Source organism: Panicum hallii, chromosome 2 (assembly GCF_002211085.1).
Source record: "Panicum hallii strain FIL2 chromosome 2, PHallii_v3.1, whole genome shotgun sequence".
Lineage (NCBI taxonomy): Eukaryota > Viridiplantae > Streptophyta > Magnoliopsida > Poales > Poaceae > Panicum > Panicum hallii.
In genome coordinates this window covers 55,056,448-55,074,398 of record NC_038043.1, presented here as the reverse complement: position 1 = coordinate 55,074,398, position 17,951 = coordinate 55,056,448, and the positions used below count along the sequence as shown (strand labels likewise).

Genomic DNA, 17,951 nt, shown 5'->3' with positions numbered 1-17,951 from the left:
AGGGTATCTAGTGACCCGTGTCGCTAATCCACCCTGCCATTTCTTAACACGAAGTACCTGGTCCTCAATGTCTTATGTCTTTTACAGCAGGCGCCCATGCGATGCGATGAACCAGTTACCAATATGTATTCCCACAGATTATGAACATTGCTGCCAAAGCTCTGATGTGGACGTGGATTATATCAGATAGAAATGATCAGAGGCCAAAGAATAACAATGTATTTTTCTATCCGAGGATAACGACAGGTTGATATGCACGCTCGCGTCATTATACCAAAATGGTTCGAAAAAAAGAAAACAAAAACACGAAGTCAATGTCATTTTCTATCTCGTCCTACAAAAATATCGGCATCACCGTCCAATTCTCCACCCTATCAGTTGCTCCGAAACCACGGAGAAAAGAAAGCGAAAAGCTAGCGGCGAAGGGACCGGCTGTGCACTCGCGCAGACCGGATCTCCACTCTTCAGAGCCAGAAACTTTTGTCGAAATCCTGGAAGAATCCATGTGCCGCACATGGAATCGCCCGGCCCATGCTCGCCGCTGCTTTGCCGACCCCTGCCACTGCGATCAATGGTGATTGGTGATTGGCGAACGGTGATAAGCGCGTCGCCCTCTCACCGTCAGCCGCGGGGCCGGAGCACCCCAGCGAGATACGCCGCGCCGTGTCAGCCTCGGGGTGCCCGGGAAAAGCATGCGGCTTTGTGTATCTATCTATCTATCTATCTATCCTGAACCGGTCGCTTTTCGAAACCGGAAAGGGACGCACGGATCAACGCTCGCTACTGACGCAGCTGTGCCATTGCATAGCCAATCAGCGTGCTGGCTGCCTACGCCGTCTTCTGCACGGTCGATTTGTCCGAGGTCGGTGTGATTTTCAGTCTGCACTGTTGGCCATCCACAGTTCGAGCACGCCCCGTGCCGTGCGCATAGAATGGTCAGTGGACGGCTCATCCGAAATGGCAGTCCTGGTGGCAGTTTCGTGGAGGACCGTTCCTTCAGAAGAAGAAAAAAATCGTGGAGGGTTCACCTCACCTGATTCCTTGCGAAGCCGACGGCTCCAAGCGAAACGAAGCGAGTCGCGTCCGCTCCGTGGAAAAATCGCCAGTTTTGGATGTTATAGGAAGCGCCTGGCCCCATTGGGCTGCCATGCCAAGCCAGGCTGGCACAAACGACGAGCGGGGCGTCGGGTAACGGGTTAAAAGCAAGCGGGTTAGCCCGGTAAACCCTGTGATTTAAAATCCCCGTGTACTAGTAGCTCGCCGCGTTCCATCCAGATCAGATCAGATCTCGTGCAAGCAAGCAAGCAAGCACGCGGGCCGAGGGCGAATTAAAATCCCCGCACCGGAATATAGAGGATTTCCGGAAAGGAAGCGACACGGCACGCACGCGAACAGCCGGGGAGGCGGAGAGAGAAAACGCTCTTCCACTCAGATTCATTCGGTTCGGACCACGCGACGCGACAACCCCGAGGGGCCAGGGGCGGGCGGGAGAGAGATGAGCGGGGCGGAGGAGGCCGCGGCGGGGGGAGGAGGGTCCGGCGGGGGCAGCAGCGGCGCGGGGTCGTCGGGGGGCGGGAGCGGGGGCGGGGCCGCGCGGCGGAGGTTCGACGACAAGGGCCTCGTCGCGCGCACCTCGCTCATCCTCTGGCACACGCACCAGAACGACGTCGGCGCCGTGCGCAAGCTGCTCGAGGAGGACGCCGCGCTCGTCAACGCCCGCGACTACGACAGCCGCACGCCGCTCCACGTCGCCGCGCTCCACGGCTGGCACGACGTCGCCGAGTGCCTCATCGCCAACGGCGCCGACGTCAACGCGCAGGATCGCTGGCAGAACACGGTGATCCTTCTCCTCCTCCTGCTTCCGGGCCTCTCTCTCGTTCGTTGTCTCGGCGCTTTTTTGGGGGCTCGCGATTTGCGTCTTCTTCTGGCGTTGTTCCGATGTTGCGGCCTCGATTTGGGTCGTGCTGCGATCGGCCTCTGTTCGTTGCGTGTTGGAATGGTTCGGATTTTCGGGTACGGGTTTGGGATCTTACTGGCTTCTGTTGGGATACGAATTCATTTGACCTCTCATGAATTTACGATTTTGGAGGAACACGATTAGTGGCAGCCGCCAGTTTGCGCTCTGAAGCATTTCATTCGATTGGGTGGTGGTACTCTTGTCATCTTATTCGTTGGATTTGGAAAATCGGTTTTGCTTACTATTAGCACCTTGCTGCATTTGACCAATTTGTAGCTTGTGCCACGAATTTCTGGGGGCTCGTGCTATGTTTGGTTGTCAGTGCGTCATTGGGCAACGATCCGTTGATTCGGCTGTTGAAGCATTTTTGTATGACATCTATTTGTAGCGTTGCTCAACCTGTCGCACTTGCTCATTTGGTTTGCTGTCAGTTACTAGCTTTGATGTAAAATTGGCGTGAAACGTTAGTGTAAAGTGGAACTTTTAGGTTTCTGATTGCTAATTGGTTGTATTTGTGCTGCAGTGGTGTAAATATAGGTTGACTTTGTCCGGACTCTAAATTACGATGACACATTGAGTACCTTTGCTAATGATGCTAACTATTTTTCTTTTCATTTACAGCCACTAGCTGATGCGGAGGGTGCAAAGAGGCAGGCCATGATTGAGCTGCTCAAGGAGCATGGTGGATTGACATATGTATGTGGTTGATAACATCCGTTTGATTTAACAGGTTGCTTTGGTCATTGCATTGCAAAGTTTTAGGGTTGTATAGGTTTAACCAGTAGCTCGAGATTACTAAATCTGTAACTTGAACACCAGGTATTCCAATTCCACCTGTCACTGTATGGTATGGATTTAGTGGGTGAGTTCCCTGTATATTGCTCTGCAGCTGTTATCGGTATATTGTTTCTGAATTTGTATTCAGGATGCATGGTCCCAAGTATTGTTATCGGAATTAGAGGTGTCTTTTTTTTGGGTTGGCAAAATGTTAGGTGATGTACATGCATTATTAAGAACTTGGATAGCTTGCTGATTCACACATGGCTATCAATTTTAGACACGGCAGAATGTACAACAATTTGTGCCGCCATTGTAAGCAGTAACATTCACTTATGGGGATCATATGTGTCTGTCTGTTCTGTTTAATTGATAGTTTTTCTGCACCTTTTGCTCGCAACTAAATTAACCATACTCTTTGTAGCTGGAATAAATGCTCTACTGTACTAAGAGTTTGTAAACTGGTCATTGTGACATAAATCTGATTTTTCTAGGTTGATGGATCATGCGATCTTTCTCATCTCCTTCGTATTTGTACTTTATTTTCCTGTAGGGGAAAACTGGAAGCCATTTTGAACCAAAGACAATTCCGCCACCTCTAACAAACAAGGCTGACTGGGAGATTAACCCACTTGAATTGGACTTCACAAAAGCAGTTGTGATCGGAAAGGTTTCAAGTCTTCAACCATCTCTTACACAATACAATTATTTTATAAAGCATTATCGTAATTAACTTGTACTTCACTTTTAGTTTTTTTTTTGTATTGGGGTTATCTTAAGTTTGTCAAACCTGCTACCTACCACAGGGCTCTTTCGGTGAAATTCTGAAAGCAAATTGGCGAGGAACACCTATTGCTGTCAAGCGCATTCTTCCATCCCTATCTGATGACAGGCTGGTGATGTAAGTAAACTGTCAGAATAACTGTTAATCTGCTCGAGTACTCTAACTGATTTGTCTACATGATTTTTTTATGAATTGTGTTTTAATCAATTTCGATCAAAGGCGTGAATTGTGTAGGTGTTCTAGTTATAAGACACATGTTTTGTGTACGTGTTTTATACAGTATTCTCTTAGAAATTTTTTGCTTGATCTGCAGCCAAGATTTTAAGCATGAAGTCAACTTGCTAATAAAGCTGAGACATCCAAATGTTGTCCAGTTCCTTGGAGCAGTCACAGAAACCAAGCCTCTAATGCTAGTTACCGAGTTTCTACGAGGAGTATGTATTTTGTTTCGTGGTTCAACTATCATTTTGTGTAGACTATTTGGAACCTGTTCGTGTTAAATTTTGAATGCATTTTTCAGGGTGATCTTCATCAATATCTGAAGGAGAAAGGTGCACTCAGCCCACTTGCCGCTATTAATTTTGCACTAGACATTGCAAGGTACTTCAACCTCATGTGCTTTGCTATTCCGCAATCATATCCTTTAGCCTTCATGTACTGTCTGCCTGTATTTCTGACTCACCGCATCGCATACTACTGACTCATTCAATGTAGTAATTTGGTTCCCAGTAATTCTTAGCCGTGATAATCGATTCATGTGTTATTGTCTTCATTGATTTTCTGTTTTGCAGGGGAATGGCATATCTTCATAATGAGCCTAATGTTGTGATTCACCGAGACTTAAAACCAAGGTCTGTCATATTGCACGGTTTTCATAACATGAGAATATTTTTGGTCCATTCTAACTTAATGTGTCAACTTCTAGAAACATTCTTCTGGTGAATTCTGCTGCCAACCATTTGAAGGTTGGAGATTTTGGTCTTAGCAAGATCATCAAAGCTCAGCATGCCAGTGATGTATACAAGATGACTGGAGAAACGGGAAGCTGTAAGCTTCAGGAGCTACCACACAACTTTGAATCTCTTCTCTTGAATTAGTGTTATTAACTAACATTTAACTGTTCTGATTTTCATACAAAAATAGACCGCTACATGGCCCCTGAAGTTTTCAAGCACCGGAAATATGACAAGAAAGTTGATATCTTCTCTTTTGCCATGATACTATATGAGGTAATTTTTTAGGCTAAAGCAGGGGTGGACCCAAGGACCACTCAGATCCTTTGGACCCTTTTTGCTAGAGCTGTGAAGGCCCTTATACTAGTGGGTCCCCGCTCAGTTTGTGAGTTATGTACTTCTGAATGACCAATTACTCTGTATGATTATAGATGCTGGAAGGCGATCCACCTTTCTCCAACTACGAACCTTATGAGGCTGCTAAGTATGTTGCAGAAGGGCATCGCCCAGTTTTCCGTAAAGGACATACTAATGAACTGAAGGAGTATGTACAAGCCAAACAACCTTTGACACTCTACCATTATCACGTTAACGTGGTTAGATTCCTGCTATTTTAGTATTTTAACCCTCTTTTTTGCAGTTTGGTTGAGCTATGTTGGTCTGGGGATGTCAGCCTGAGACCATCTTTCTTGGAGATCCTCAAGAGGCTTGAGAAGCTCAAGGAGCACTTTTCACACGAGAACCACTGGCATTTGTTCCAGTAGCAGTGCGTATATATTCATTACTAAAGGTGGTGTTTTGAATGGGGTTTTCTTGGGAGATCTGACATTGATGAATGTACAAAATTAGGTGCCTCAAGAAAGCTCCACTGAGACGGTGAAACTTTCTTGCTGTTTTAATTTGATGCTATTTCTGGTAAAGAAAACAAAAACCTTGTTTGTACCTGCATCGCTTCTTTTATCTTTAGGTTTACGCTCTGCTTCTCAGCTAAAATTATGAAAAATCTTGAGAGCTATTAGACCATAGTTCTGCAGCATATAGGTGGATGGAGCCATGTGGGTGGGGTTCTATAGATCAGACGGTTTCCTGCTATTTTCTGTTTCAAGATCTTTAGTTGGTTGTTGAGAACTGCCGTGAATTTCCCGTGCATATTCTGTAAGTGGATGGAGCCATGTGCTATAGAATATTCGTGCATATTCTGTTGCTGTGAGCTTATAAAGAGAGATTGTTTTATTACAAGTTTTGTTGTATGACCTGAGTTTATGCCTTGGAGAAGCTGGTTCTTTGATGCAGTTTCTTGGATGAGCGGATCATCTTACGACGCTGCAGTCTCAGCTTAGTAACTCTAGCATATGATAGTTGTCAGGTCACGAACGACAACCAATTCGATGCAGCGTCGGACGAGGCGGCACCCGACCGTCTGCCGGTGGAGTCATAGTCGAACTGGAAGGCGCTCTCCCCGAGCTATCCTTGACATCAGAGCCAGGCTCCCGTTGCTACCCTGTTAGCCATGATGCATACTATAACCATTAGCCAGTCATTACATGGAAGTGTCGGTTCATAAGGTCAGGACAGCTTGACGATCACAGCACTATCAGGTAAAGAACGAAAATGGTGGCCCCAAATTACAGCATGGATTATAGAACCGAACGCATTTGAGTTTTTTTCTCTTACAACCTCCTTTTCAATTTCAACTGGACAGATTAAATCACAGTGAAGCACAATTCTCAAGTATGACAAACACTGTTTCTTACATGGGGTTCACGCTCTGTAACATGGATTAACCGTTCACACACAAAAAGCTACACCTGTCCGCTCTAGTGCTGTGTGCTATCGTGAATAATTGGGGGAACTACAGCAGCTTCTTTCTCTCGAAGAAAGTCTTCAGATGCCACAGCTGCAAGCCCGCCACTGATAAGCAGATGCCAAGCGAGAGGAACCCGAGCCAAGCCATCCTTGAGTTTGTTCGCCTGTTCAGGTCCTGCATTTCCTCCTCCCTGGACACATGACATGGCCACAATGCGATATAAGAAATACATTGCCAACTTTAGTTTCAGTGCTGTCAGTCATAGTTCATACTATGTACTACCTTTCACGGAGATAAAACATTTCTTCATGTATATTTTTGATGGTTTCCTCCAGCTTCTTCAGCTCTAATTCCATCATCTGCAGCATACAAGCAACAACACATGCATGAACAGAGGTACTACCGTACTAGCTATAAGAAACAGCATGCGGAAAAGCACTACTATGTGCATATATAAGTGGGACATCCGCACAAAACAAGACAAACATGTCAATCTGAAGAACTGATTATGAGACCCTATAAGAAGTTTCACCGCAGCTAATAGCGAATCTGAGGAGCAAAGACTATATGACACACAATTATTAGCAAGATCAGTAAGTTTTCAATTCCTAGATAGCATCAACAGTTTAATCTTCAAATCCAATAATATGTTTATGAGGTGATAATCAAATAGGTTAAAAATACCTAGTTTTTTAGAGACTAACTCAAAGTCAGAAAGCATAAGTCTTATTTTCTTCCATCCTTAAGTTAAACAATACAGTTACAATCAACATTAACATGTTTAGCCTCTGTTCATGACACCCCAGATTTATAACATATGATCTCTAGGACTCCTCTTCTCCAGAACTTTATGCAAAGAAACCAAGCTAGTCTCAAACATCAACACAACACAGAATTGATCAACAAACTATCAGCATGCACAAATTAGTAAATTACTCCTATCTAATACTAATCCCAGAAACCCACAACTTATTCCACACTCAAGCACCCAAATCTAAACAATACTATAATTTCTTTTGTCACGAACAAATTGGAACCCGTGATCTATTTGAATAATTCGACAAACTGAATCATTAACCAGCACTAGAGCTTGACCAGATTGGTAGCGAATTGAGCAAAACGAAGGTAAGAATCTGGCGGGAGAAGCAAAATACTCACATCGACCTTGCCCTTCTTGGCGACGCTGGGCCAGTCCTTAGCAGAGACGCCGCTCCTCCAGTCAAACTCGAAGCCGATGGTGACCGGCGGCTTGTGGTCGGGAGCCCAGAAGCAGGCTAGGTAGTCGCCGGCCTCCGTCGCCGTGAAGGCGAAGTGCCCGGACTGCACGTTCTCCGCGTAGTGCATGCTGTTCCCGTACGGCGACGTCACCTGCGCCACCATCAATTGAAGCAAAGAGCCCCAATTACCCACAAGCGTGGCCATGGCTTCCGTATCCCAAACCACCGGAGGGGCGCATGGCGCTGCTCGCTTACCCTGAGGGAGATGCGGTGCGATTCGGGGAGCTGGGCGTCGGGGAAGTTGGGGTCGGGCCCGACGACGTGGTACTTGCCGACGGCCATGGAGTTGACCTTGATCTCATCGGAGATGCACTTGGTGTGGCCGGACTCGAGGTCGAACCGGAGGGCACGCGCCGGCCGTGCGGCCGAGAGGAGCGCGAAGGCGACCAGGAGAAGCAGCGCGGACGGGCGCAGCCACCTGGAGGCGGGGGATCCGGAGCGCCGCGGGGCCATCGCCGGAGATCGGGGAGGTCACGGGCGAGGAACTCGCGTTTGGCTTGTGGCGAGGGGAAGGTGATTTGCTGGGTGCCCGGTCCGTGTGAGCGCGACTAGTTGAAGAAGGTTTCTCGAGGTTGACGTCAGACTGTCTGTGCTTAACGTTGCAGCGTTAGCTTGCAATTACAGATTAGTGGCACCCTAACCAAAGCTTGGTATAACTTGGTTAGTCTAAAATTAGGTAGATCAGACGCGAGACTTTCATGTACGCATGTGTACTCATCTCTTATAAATCCATACGCACACACGTTATAACTCTATGCACACATATTCTTTCCTATGAGTATATCTAACGAGTTCTACTATAAGATTTTAAGATTAGTACTTGTTGTTGATGGACACATCGCCTAAAAAGATAGAATTGTTTATTTATAAAATATAAATTCAGAAAACATATGAGCATGTATCCTTATTCCTTAATCTAGAACTAACCAAGTGAATAGTATCACCACAAGGAAACTAACTGAGCTAATGTCCTGATTAAGGTTGAAGGGCTATCAGGTTTTTTGCGCCAAATCAATGGTCAAAATAGCTAAATTTTAGCTTGGCAAGCTCAGACACACCGAGACGCCAAGCCAGTGTCACCATAACGCTTTACCTCTCTAATTATATCATTGTTTTCTTATGCCTTTGCCGAAATTGAAAGCACCCAAAATTTATGCTACCAGCTTTAGGATATCCAAATGTTTTTTTTTTACAAGAGGGGATATCCAAATGTAAGTTGATCTACGTGCGCATTGTTTAGGGGATGCACCATTTACACAATATGGAGACACGGTATGTTCCTGTCAAACTAAACATAATACTACGGTTTACTCCATACTGAGATCATAGATTAATATCCTACTCGTGTGACCAATACCAGGCTTGTCAGTTTACAAGCAGGTCAGACGAAACAATATAGACACGTCACAACAAAAATGTGTCCCTGAAGTCACACGGCAGCTGAAGCATCAGGATTCAGGAAGATGGCAACTGAGTACTTCAGTGATCCAACTGTTTTCACCATATTGGTTAAACTGTTTTCACCATATTGGTTATCTCTGCCGGCATTAGCCTAAACTAGGGCTAGCGCCTACCATGCAACTATACAGAGTTTAGTAAAGCTCGACACGTTCTTGCAGTAGAACGAGTCCGAATGTAAGGATCAAGTCATTAGTCTGAATCTGAGTCTGACATCTCCCACTGACGGGCATCTTTTGGTTCAACGTCTGCGATAGATTCAGGCTGACCAAAGAGCGACGTGCTAAGCTTTGGACGAGGCCTCTTGGTCTTGTCTTTCGGAGCTTTTTCCTGTGAACCACAGACTATAACAATCAGAGTTCTGAAAACCAGACAGCGACAAATCAAACGGAAACATACTTTCTGAAGAGTAAAGAAACAGGATGTTCTGATTTGCTAGGGGAAAAAATAGTAGGTTTTATGGAATGCAAAAAACATCAGATCAAACACTAACAGAGTGACTGTTTTGCGGAAACAAATGAAAAGTGAATCACATGGAAAATGTATTGGATTGTTTGAGATGGAATATGGCATTTGCAGTTTATAAAATTTGCACATATGTAGAGTGTTACTGATTGATCAACAACTAAGAAAGTTGAGCATGTGGAAAACTCTAAAAGTTGTTTAAATCTGTAAAAAAATGCAAGGGGTGCCATTAACTTGTTAATCAAGCATCAAGGATGCCTTACCTGTTGAGTACTATGAGTTGGTTTGTTGTTCCTGAGCCATATTATTCCAAAAGAAATACATCCGCACATAAGCAAAGTTGAACCAATCCTTGGGTCAGTTAGGTAATCTTGGAAATTGAAGCCAATGTTCTCTTTTAGACTTTTCCCTGCAGAGCGGATACTTTTGGTACTCCTTAGCCATTCCTTGCTTGTTTCCTCAGGTACAAGATCCGGCACCTTTGAAGTCTGCACACATAAAAGGGCACTCAAATAATTAAGAAAAGGAGGGATATGGTAACTCTCTTTGCAATGTAACTGCCATGCTTAGAACTCAATCGCAGAAACCTCTACATTCTACCATATAAAGTTGGTTAAAGCCATGGTGAACTCTTAGTGCTAATGCCAACAACTAATATAGGATAATCTAGGTGCTTGGGTATTCAAAAGGGGTGTTCATATACAACAATGATTAGACACATATATCATCGAACTAAATAATGCTGACTGTCATCAAAAGCAGGAGATACATTGAATAAAGACCGGACCCAGCACAGACAAGTCAATCAACTAAACAAGGCGTCCTTTGGTACTTTCCCTTAAAGACATATGGAATTTCACATATAATTTTACCCCTATCAGCTAAGGAGACACGTTACGGAGAATACAAGAGCATTATTTAACTGAAAAAGCAATCTAATTCAAAATCATTAATGGAATGGACAATCTTGAAGCTTGTTGTCTAGATAACATTGTACACAAATGCTTTTTTTTTTTAAACAATCAATTCAACAAGGCAAAGATTGAGTGCAACGACTGGCAGATTTCAAGTTACAAAATTTAATCTTGTAACCTCCAAGAGACTTACAAAGTAAGGAATTTCTCTAGAATCTCCATCTTTGATAATCTGAGAGATCCACCTGTTTATCTGCAATAATAGTTAAGAGGCACGGAGTTAGCAATGGATCTGATTTTTTAATGTTGAGATACCTAACTTGACCTAATTATCAAAAGGAACGTAGATCACTAGAAAGTAGAAACCATTAAATTCGCACCTCTTGAATTTCATCTGGTCCCTTGTACCTTGCCACTAGCTGGGAGGCATCAGTCTGCTGTCCCTGGAGAGCCTCCATAAGATTGTTCTTTTTTTCAGCTTTCAGTGCCTCATATGTTGCATTTCTTTGGAATCGAACAATGAAAATTTCAGGTTTATCATTGTCATCTTCAAAGCCTCTAGGACCACAGGCTCCACTATAATCAGTGGCAAGGTAGAAGGCACAAATTTGCTGCAAAAATATATATATTGTTATATCTAAATTTACAAATATAAGAAGAGCAATCAAAGAACAGACACTCCTATCTTCGAAGCAGTTATTTGATTGCTGACAATGGCATCAGCCATTTGCTGAAGCCAGGATCTGATGTGTTTCCACTACTCAGGTCATGGCATACATGGGATTTAACGACAACCTTAATATAACTAGAGCATTTCATTTGGTAGGAAACACATCTTCCAGGATCATTATCCAACATGCAGTTGAAAGGATACCTTCTGCACTTCTCCATCTAACCAAACAAAGGTCAACCGTTCATCTTCCAAGGCAGTAGCAGCACTTGATATCTCTACTGAATTAGCCACATTCCCAATAGCACTTCTGTCAACATCACCTATCAGTTGGTCTTGGGCCTTACGCAAAATCTGGTTTCAAATTGTAAACCAGTATACTCAGCAAACTAGTACACAAATAAATAGATTATCCAAATAATAAACCACCCCAACTTGTCCATTGCAATTAGCTATTGAAGCTTACTTGTCTTTTTTTACTTAATTCTACACCAGGACGACCAGCGACAATTACACAATACCAAATTGCTGCATCATTGCCAGCACGTGAATGGCCTCTAGCATCACAACCCAGTTCCAAAGATGTGTCACTTCTTAGCTGCCGCAGCTCTAACAAGAACAATTAAAGAGTAAGTGCAATATTAAAAACATGTTTTGTTTCAGGTAGAGATAACTGTATTCTCAACGATATTATGCAGCTTGATAATTCCGTGTACAATTGGTTCACAAACTGTTAAACAATTACCATGGTGTTTGTGCTCCTCCATCATCTCTGTGAACTCTGACTTGCTAAAAGTTCCTGAATTAGACATCAACAATCAGCGTAAACTCCACCTTGAAAAAATCGAGGAGATTAAGGGAGGAGGAAACTTGCCATGGTGTACAACAGGCTTTGTGCCTGGTCCCTTCAAGAAAACAAGTGCAGGAGCCGATTCCACCCCTAACCTGATCCGGAATAGATAAGCAAATAGTAATGAAAAGATTAATGACCAATTTACCATATGTACTAACAGATGGAACCACAGTAACGTTTTGCTTTACTAAAATGCAGTAGCTCAATTGCTCGATGCTCACTGATTTCAATGTCACATCTTTTGGATGCTAAGTAGCTACTATTAGCGATATCAGTATTAAACGTTCAGACTGTAACCCAAATTATCTGATTAAGAGCTTCTCTACAGCCAATAACCGAGCAGCTTTAAAGTTAAGGTACATAAACCTAGTCAAAATAACACTTCTGAGCAAAGGATCAGAAAATAGATCATCAACAAGTGCCCCCCCCCCCCCCTGGGTGTGTGGTGTTTTTCCCCGATATGCCATCATATGTAAAAGCTATGAAAAATGCATGTGCAATAGAACTCAGATCAATGACGATGATAGCAATAATAGTATATAATACTACTCAATAAAACAATAAACGCAGCAAGATGGGAAGCATATACAAAAATTGGATTGGTTTAGATTCAAACAAAAAGCAATTGGGTAATTCTTATCCAACAAATCTAAATATAATATCATGTCATCTGAGAAAATTGATTATCAACTACTAATAGCTACTCCCTCCATCCCAAACTAAGTGCACTTCTAGTTTTGTCCCAAGTCAAACTATCTTAAGTTTGGCCAGGTTTATGGAGAAGAGTATCAACATTTATAACACCAAATAGGCATACTATGAAAATATATTATTTGGTATCATAAATATTGGTATATTTTTCATATAAATTCAGTCAATTTCATAATGGTTAACTTAGGACAAAGTAAAAGTGCACTCATTAAGGGACAGAGGGAGTAAGGATTTCCTAATGACAGGAAATATGAAGTGAGAGAACAAATGTACTAAACGTGAAGATTCAGCAGCATGTTTTTCTGCAATCTGCAACTAATAGAGCCTTAAATGCTAACGCTCAATAGTTTTAGTAAATTGTAACAGCTGATGGTATTTTTCATATTTACTCATCATAAACATGTATGTGTTCAATACTAAACTGTTAGCCAGCTACTGTTGTTAATATATTATGCAAAGGTACGATTTAGATAACACAAAAATGTACACAAAGCACGTACGAGTTCCACCAAATCTGGGACTCATCTTCTCTCCATAGGACAAATGCAAATGATGCATAGCTCGAATACTCTTGGGCAGCTTGTCGAAGGAATGGAGCAGCACGTTCTCCAGTACTTGAGAAAAAGATAACTTTAACCTACATAATGCATGCAGATGGCCTGAGCAATTGTAAGTGGCCAAAAGGTAAAGGTGCTACAGGTTCATTGCATTTCTCAATGTCATCCCTTCCAAGTTCTAACAGATACATCATGAAAGGTATCTGTCTTACTCAGAACAAAGCATGTGCATATGCTCCAGGTTAGCATAGAAAAGACCAACTAATTCCATAAAACAAGAGATACAGCAAAAGCTAGTCTACCTTATGATGGCCGCTCTTCCCAATGAATTGGGGCCCCTGGAAAAAAAAGCTCTGCATTAGAACCATAATTCCTCTCAGGTAAAGCCTATCAAACCTAACTGTGTTGTCAAATAATAACAATGAACAAGGCAGCAATCTGCAAAACAGCAAGAACGCAGAGGTGTGTGTTGATTAGTTATAATTTTACAGTTATATCAGCCATACATTAGGATTGTGCAATTGAAATCGAGTCATGATGTAATAAGGTAAGCGTCCCAAATAAGTAAGCAAGGAAACTAGTCCTGACTGTGTCCAAACTAAGAAGTGATGAATTCTTAGCTAATCAAACTAGAATCTGTATCTAAAAAGGAATTACGGGTGCAGATCCGTACCCATCATTCAATAGTGCCATATGATCTTAGTTATTAACTCAGATAATAGATAATATACCCAACAGGCCTTAAATTTCCTTTTGAATTTTGAATCTTAGAGGAACCACATAATATAGACTAAAATAAACAAGAAATAGAGCTAGTCATAAGTCTCACCAATGCCTCCTTTGAATAGTACAAGATCCGAGGTAACCCTACAACTGATGTTGCAACCCAGTCAACAACAGAATCCACAAAGAGCCCACCTAGGTACCTAGGCATACGAAACAAGGTTATTTAGACCCCATACCAAATATGCCATGCCTTCAGCACAAATGGGAGAAGGCGCAGCATAAAATCTCATCATGAGAATGCTGATAACAGGAATAGAAGTCACGAACTTAATATAATCATGTAAGTGATAGTCTGGTCAAAATAGTCACCTCATGTAACAGGATGGACTTCTGCAGTTAGCAGGGTATGCAACAATTGCTGGTACACCTGGATACATAGAATGAGCATGGAGTGAATGAAGTATAACAACAGGAAGACCTTTTTCACAACAAAACTTAAAGGACAGAATTTCTCCAAATTAAAAGATAGAGATTCACTTCCCTCACTAATGTAATTTGACCTACTCAGTTTGACAAAGTCTATGTAACAAACTAGCAATGTTTCAAATAGCAAGTCAAGATTTTTAAAATGGAAACTTGGTAAGTGATGCCACCTGCAAAACCTAAACTAACTTAAAAGTTAAAGTTCATATCATTATGACTAACAGGGCCTGTTGCGTCGACATACCATTACGGAAAAATGGCTGTTTGGAGAACCCCTTTTTGGCAAAATGACCAGCCAGGTGTGAATCACCAACTTCTACCATAGCAGTTTTGGCGATACCATCCAATCGAGCACCTGAACCATGGAATCAAATATTGTCAGGGGGGGATGGAATAGGAGAATTCTTCTTGGGAATTTTAAATTCAAGATGTTTGGCAGTAGTTATGTTGGCAAACACCAAATTATTTCTGAATGAACTGAAAATACTATCGCCTCAACTGTCAAAAGATCCATAAAAGTACCACTCAGACAAAATGGCAAAAATATCAAAATTTGTTTACCCAAAGAATATTCTCAATCTTAAATAACAAATCCAAAGTAGAATGCCTGAAAGTGGCCAAAGCTCAATTATCCAAGTACTTCAGTAGACAAATTTGATTATATCAGAATATGACTTTCTCTATATACGGCATGCCACTTGGCAGTGCATTAAAAGAATTTGCCTAAATTCCAATTTTCATTCATCCTTCAATAGAATTAGCTGCTAAAGCCGATGCAACTTAGCTCATCGGCAGTAAATACTTTCATGTAAGACTGTCAGAGTGAAGCAACAAAAAATAGAAGCTAAGCCCAAATATTCCATCCTTTAATAGGTTGTATTTTTTTTCATTAAGTGTCTGAATGTGTTGGCTTTTTTTCCAAAGCAGGCAACAAATAAAATAGCAGCCAAGTCAGAATGAAGAAACATACTAATTTGCTTCCAGTACTCAATAAATTGAGCACACCGAGGACTACCCTTTGAATATACCTGGAAAATAGAGCACGAATAAGCAGGCATAAGTAATTGTGCATATAAGTAGTGTAAATACAACATGCTAACCTTAGTAGCTTACAGAGATAGCATAAAGGAAAGAACTAAGGCCTTTTAACTAACCAGTATAATTAATGGGTATTCTTCAGCAATAGCAGACATGAATGACTCATGTGTGAGTACATTGAAGGCATCATCAGTCAAACCTAAGGAATGGATATTGTTTTATGTCAAATGCAACAAAAACAAGGAAACATAATCAGCAAAATTTACAAGAGATTAGATGAGCAGAACATACTAACTACAGAGTCTTTTAACAATGGGAGATCTATTTTCAGAAAGTGCTCCTTTTGATACTGCTCTTTGACTCTCTCAAGGACATCCTACCAGATAAAAAGGAACAACACAGGGTTAGACCGGTAAGGAAAACAGGAGTGATAAAAGTGAATAAACTTTCAAATGATAGATGTGCACATAAACATAGAGGGAGGGAGAGAGGTCACCATATGCTCATCCAGTCCATACTGATCATAATCCCTCTTTAAAATTGGATTTTTCAACAGCTCGTATGCATAACGGATCTGTACAGACCATCAAAAAATTGTGAAAGCCCATGTTATTGGAATAACAAGCCAACACCAAGCATTTGGACAAAAGAAAAAAAGCACTGAACAGTTCCCAGTTTATAACTTAAAGAATGAAAAATGCGTCATTCTTAAGTGTATAGTATGCAATATCATATATAGAAACATGAATGGTGAACCTGCTAAGTGTATTGTATGCAATACCATATATAGAAACATGAATGGTGAATCTGCTATGGAAGCTGCTTCCATACAACATGGAAAGTTGTCTCCGTGTTAAGGACGTAGAGGCTCTTCTTACAAAATTATCACTATATTCTATGCAAACATTACCAACTACCAAGTCTAGTAGACTGAGCTCTGGATTTTGATCTCACCTTTATAATATCAACAGTTGGTTGGTGATTCGTTTCAGATAACCTGAGTTTACATCAGCAAAAAATTCACTCAGTTTCTGTAAAGAAGATATCCAAAAGAACAAAAGCAAACACTACAAGGAAAATGCAAAAAAAGGCATATTTCTAGCTTTCAGAACACCTACGTGTCCCCCATCGGAGTCACATTCCACCTGAACTTATTATCTATTTGCAGCTATAGATAAGCAAGAGATAAGCGAATTCATCCACACTCCACAGTGTCTTACTAGTTCTCCATCAAACAAAAAGCTTCTTACTAGCACTGGATTGGTGAAACGAATAACGTTTCCGCACTAGCTTAAAACTGTGGATTCAATAAAGCATTAGTCATGTCAAAACAAACACTTCCAAACAAACGAATAACGTTTCCGCACTAGCTTAAAACACTTCCATGCAGCCACCAAACTGGTACACACCAATAGATTGCCCCGTTACCACTTTCAATAGTCGACAATTGCAATTTCCAGTACGAACTCCACAGAACAAAGCACGCCGCTGAATCAATTAAATCAGAAACTATCAGCTAAGTCAGATCAATCACACTCACCACTCCTTGGATAGCCGCTCGTAGGCCTCGACCACCCGCTCCACCGGCGCAAACCTCTCGATTCCCAGCACTGCAAATCACCCAACCCAGTCATCCAGTAAACCCAACAAAAAAAAATCTCAGAACACAGCCACACCGGGCGTCGAATCAGAGAGAGCTGGAAGAGCGGGGACGGGGACGAGAAGGCTCTCACCGTCGTAGTGGGTGGGCGGAAAGTGGCGGGGCAGGACGAGAAGCTGGAAGAGGAAACCAGCGGTGAAGAGGAGGATCGGCAGCCAGTAGCGGCGCACCTCCGCCGGAATCTCCATCGCCATCGACGGAGACGGGCGACGCGGCGCGGGCGGAAAAGGCGAAGGTATCGGGGTTTGCTTGGGGGCGAGGGGGTTTGCTTTGGTTAAGCCTTTTAGGAGGCGCTTAATTTGAAGATTTTTTATAACCGGACGCCATTCGATCCTACGCCGTTCGAAAGAGAATGTCGGATCTAAGCATTTTGAACGGTCGAGATTTGGCTGGAGGAGCCAAGCACAGCAGACGAGGCAGCGCAACGATATTTACTGACTTTTTGTTTTCTTTTGATGAACCGTAGATAATAAATTAATATTGCGTATTTCGCGTGATTTTCAGTACAATGGCGTATGGTTATTCGTTGTTGTTACGAATGCTAGATCTTCTTCTCTCGCTATCCGTTTTTTTTTTGCCATAAAAAACCACTGATTTTGCTTATGTTTCAGTCGTTTTTCATCACTGCAGGGCTTTTGACTGAAAACTGGCAGTATCTCTATCGTTTTTTTTTCTTTTCTGTAGTTTTTCTAGCACAAAAGTTCTTTGTGACATGTCAGATTTTGATTGGACAAAAAAATAACAGATTTGTCGATAGAAAATTAGCCACACCGATTCAGGCATCGCACGTTTAAGCCAGACCTAGTATTGCACGATTGAGTTACCAGGCCTGCAGGTACAACACGAGCCATGCCAATTGCC

General features: G+C 42.3%; 3 protein-coding genes across 3 annotated transcripts; 1 reads left to right on the top strand and 2 right to left on the bottom strand.

The window, feature by feature from the left end:
• The first annotated feature begins 1,303 nt into the window (after positions 1–1,303).
• On the top strand, positions 1,304–5,686 carry LOC112880637 (integrin-linked protein kinase 1). The gene is made up of 11 exons (XM_025945362.1): positions 1,304–1,837; positions 2,579–2,653; positions 3,288–3,404; positions 3,541–3,635; positions 3,832–3,952; positions 4,039–4,118; positions 4,310–4,369; positions 4,444–4,565; positions 4,662–4,747; positions 4,903–5,015; positions 5,112–5,686. The coding sequence occupies exons 1-11, from the start codon at positions 1,496–1,498 to the stop codon at positions 5,233–5,235; spliced, it is 1,335 nt and encodes a 444-aa protein (XP_025801147.1). The 5' UTR covers positions 1,304–1,495; the 3' UTR covers positions 5,236–5,686.
• Positions 5,687–6,083: 397 nt separating this feature from the next.
• On the bottom strand, positions 6,084–8,105 carry LOC112880638 (transmembrane emp24 domain-containing protein p24delta9-like). The gene is made up of 4 exons (XM_025945363.1): positions 7,751–8,105; positions 7,437–7,646; positions 6,561–6,637; positions 6,084–6,468 (listed from the first exon to the last, which is right to left on the bottom strand). Exons 1-4 carry the CDS (start codon positions 8,006–8,008, stop codon positions 6,324–6,326), a joined length of 690 nt encoding a protein of 229 aa, XP_025801148.1. The 5' UTR covers positions 8,009–8,105; the 3' UTR covers positions 6,084–6,323.
• Positions 8,106–8,869: 764 nt separating this feature from the next.
• On the bottom strand, positions 8,870–17,375 carry LOC112883597 (dnaJ homolog subfamily C member 16). Its single transcript, XM_025948924.1, has 20 exons — positions 17,164–17,375; positions 16,971–17,040; positions 16,385–16,427; positions 15,927–16,004; positions 15,722–15,806; positions 15,547–15,629; positions 15,363–15,420; positions 14,637–14,747; positions 14,279–14,336; positions 14,013–14,109; positions 13,486–13,521; positions 13,127–13,263; positions 11,937–12,007; positions 11,808–11,861; positions 11,529–11,671; positions 11,267–11,416; positions 10,773–11,003; positions 10,586–10,645; positions 9,742–9,966; positions 8,870–9,343 (listed from the first exon to the last, which is right to left on the bottom strand). Exons 1-20 carry the CDS (start codon positions 17,282–17,284, stop codon positions 9,206–9,208), a joined length of 2,049 nt encoding a protein of 682 aa, XP_025804709.1. The 5' UTR covers positions 17,285–17,375; the 3' UTR covers positions 8,870–9,205.
• Positions 17,376–17,951: the final 576 nt, after the last annotated feature.

Coding starts and splice junctions, on each gene's coding strand:
- LOC112880638 (XM_025945363.1), bottom strand. CDS start 8,008: ATGGCCCCGCGGCGCTCCGGATCCCCCGCCTCCAGGTGGCTGCGCCCG. Junction 7,647..7,750: donor CGCACCGCATCTCCCTCAGG/GTAAGCGAGCAG, acceptor ATGGTGGCGCAG/GTGACGTCGCCGTACGGGAA. Junction 6,469..6,560: donor ATGTTTTATCTCCGTGAAAG/GTAGTACATAGT, acceptor TCATGTGTCCAG/GGAGGAGGAAATGCAGGACC.
- LOC112880637 (XM_025945362.1), top strand. CDS start 1,496: ATGAGCGGGGCGGAGGAGGCCGCGGCGGGGGGAGGAGGGTCCGGCGGG. Junction 2,654..3,287: donor AGCATGGTGGATTGACATAT/GTATGTGGTTGA, acceptor ATTTTCCTGTAG/GGGAAAACTGGAAGCCATTT. Junction 3,636..3,831: donor TCTGATGACAGGCTGGTGAT/GTAAGTAAACTG, acceptor CTTGATCTGCAG/CCAAGATTTTAAGCATGAAG.
- LOC112883597 (XM_025948924.1), bottom strand. CDS start 17,284: ATGGCGATGGAGATTCCGGCGGAGGTGCGCCGCTACTGGCTGCCGATC. Junction 16,428..16,970: donor GAGCGGCTATCCAAGGAGTG/GTGAGTGTGATT, acceptor ATGTAAACTCAG/GTTATCTGAAACGAATCACC. Junction 13,264..13,485: donor GGAAGAGCGGCCATCATAAG/GTAGACTAGCTT, acceptor TGCATTATGTAG/GTTAAAGTTATCTTTTTCTC.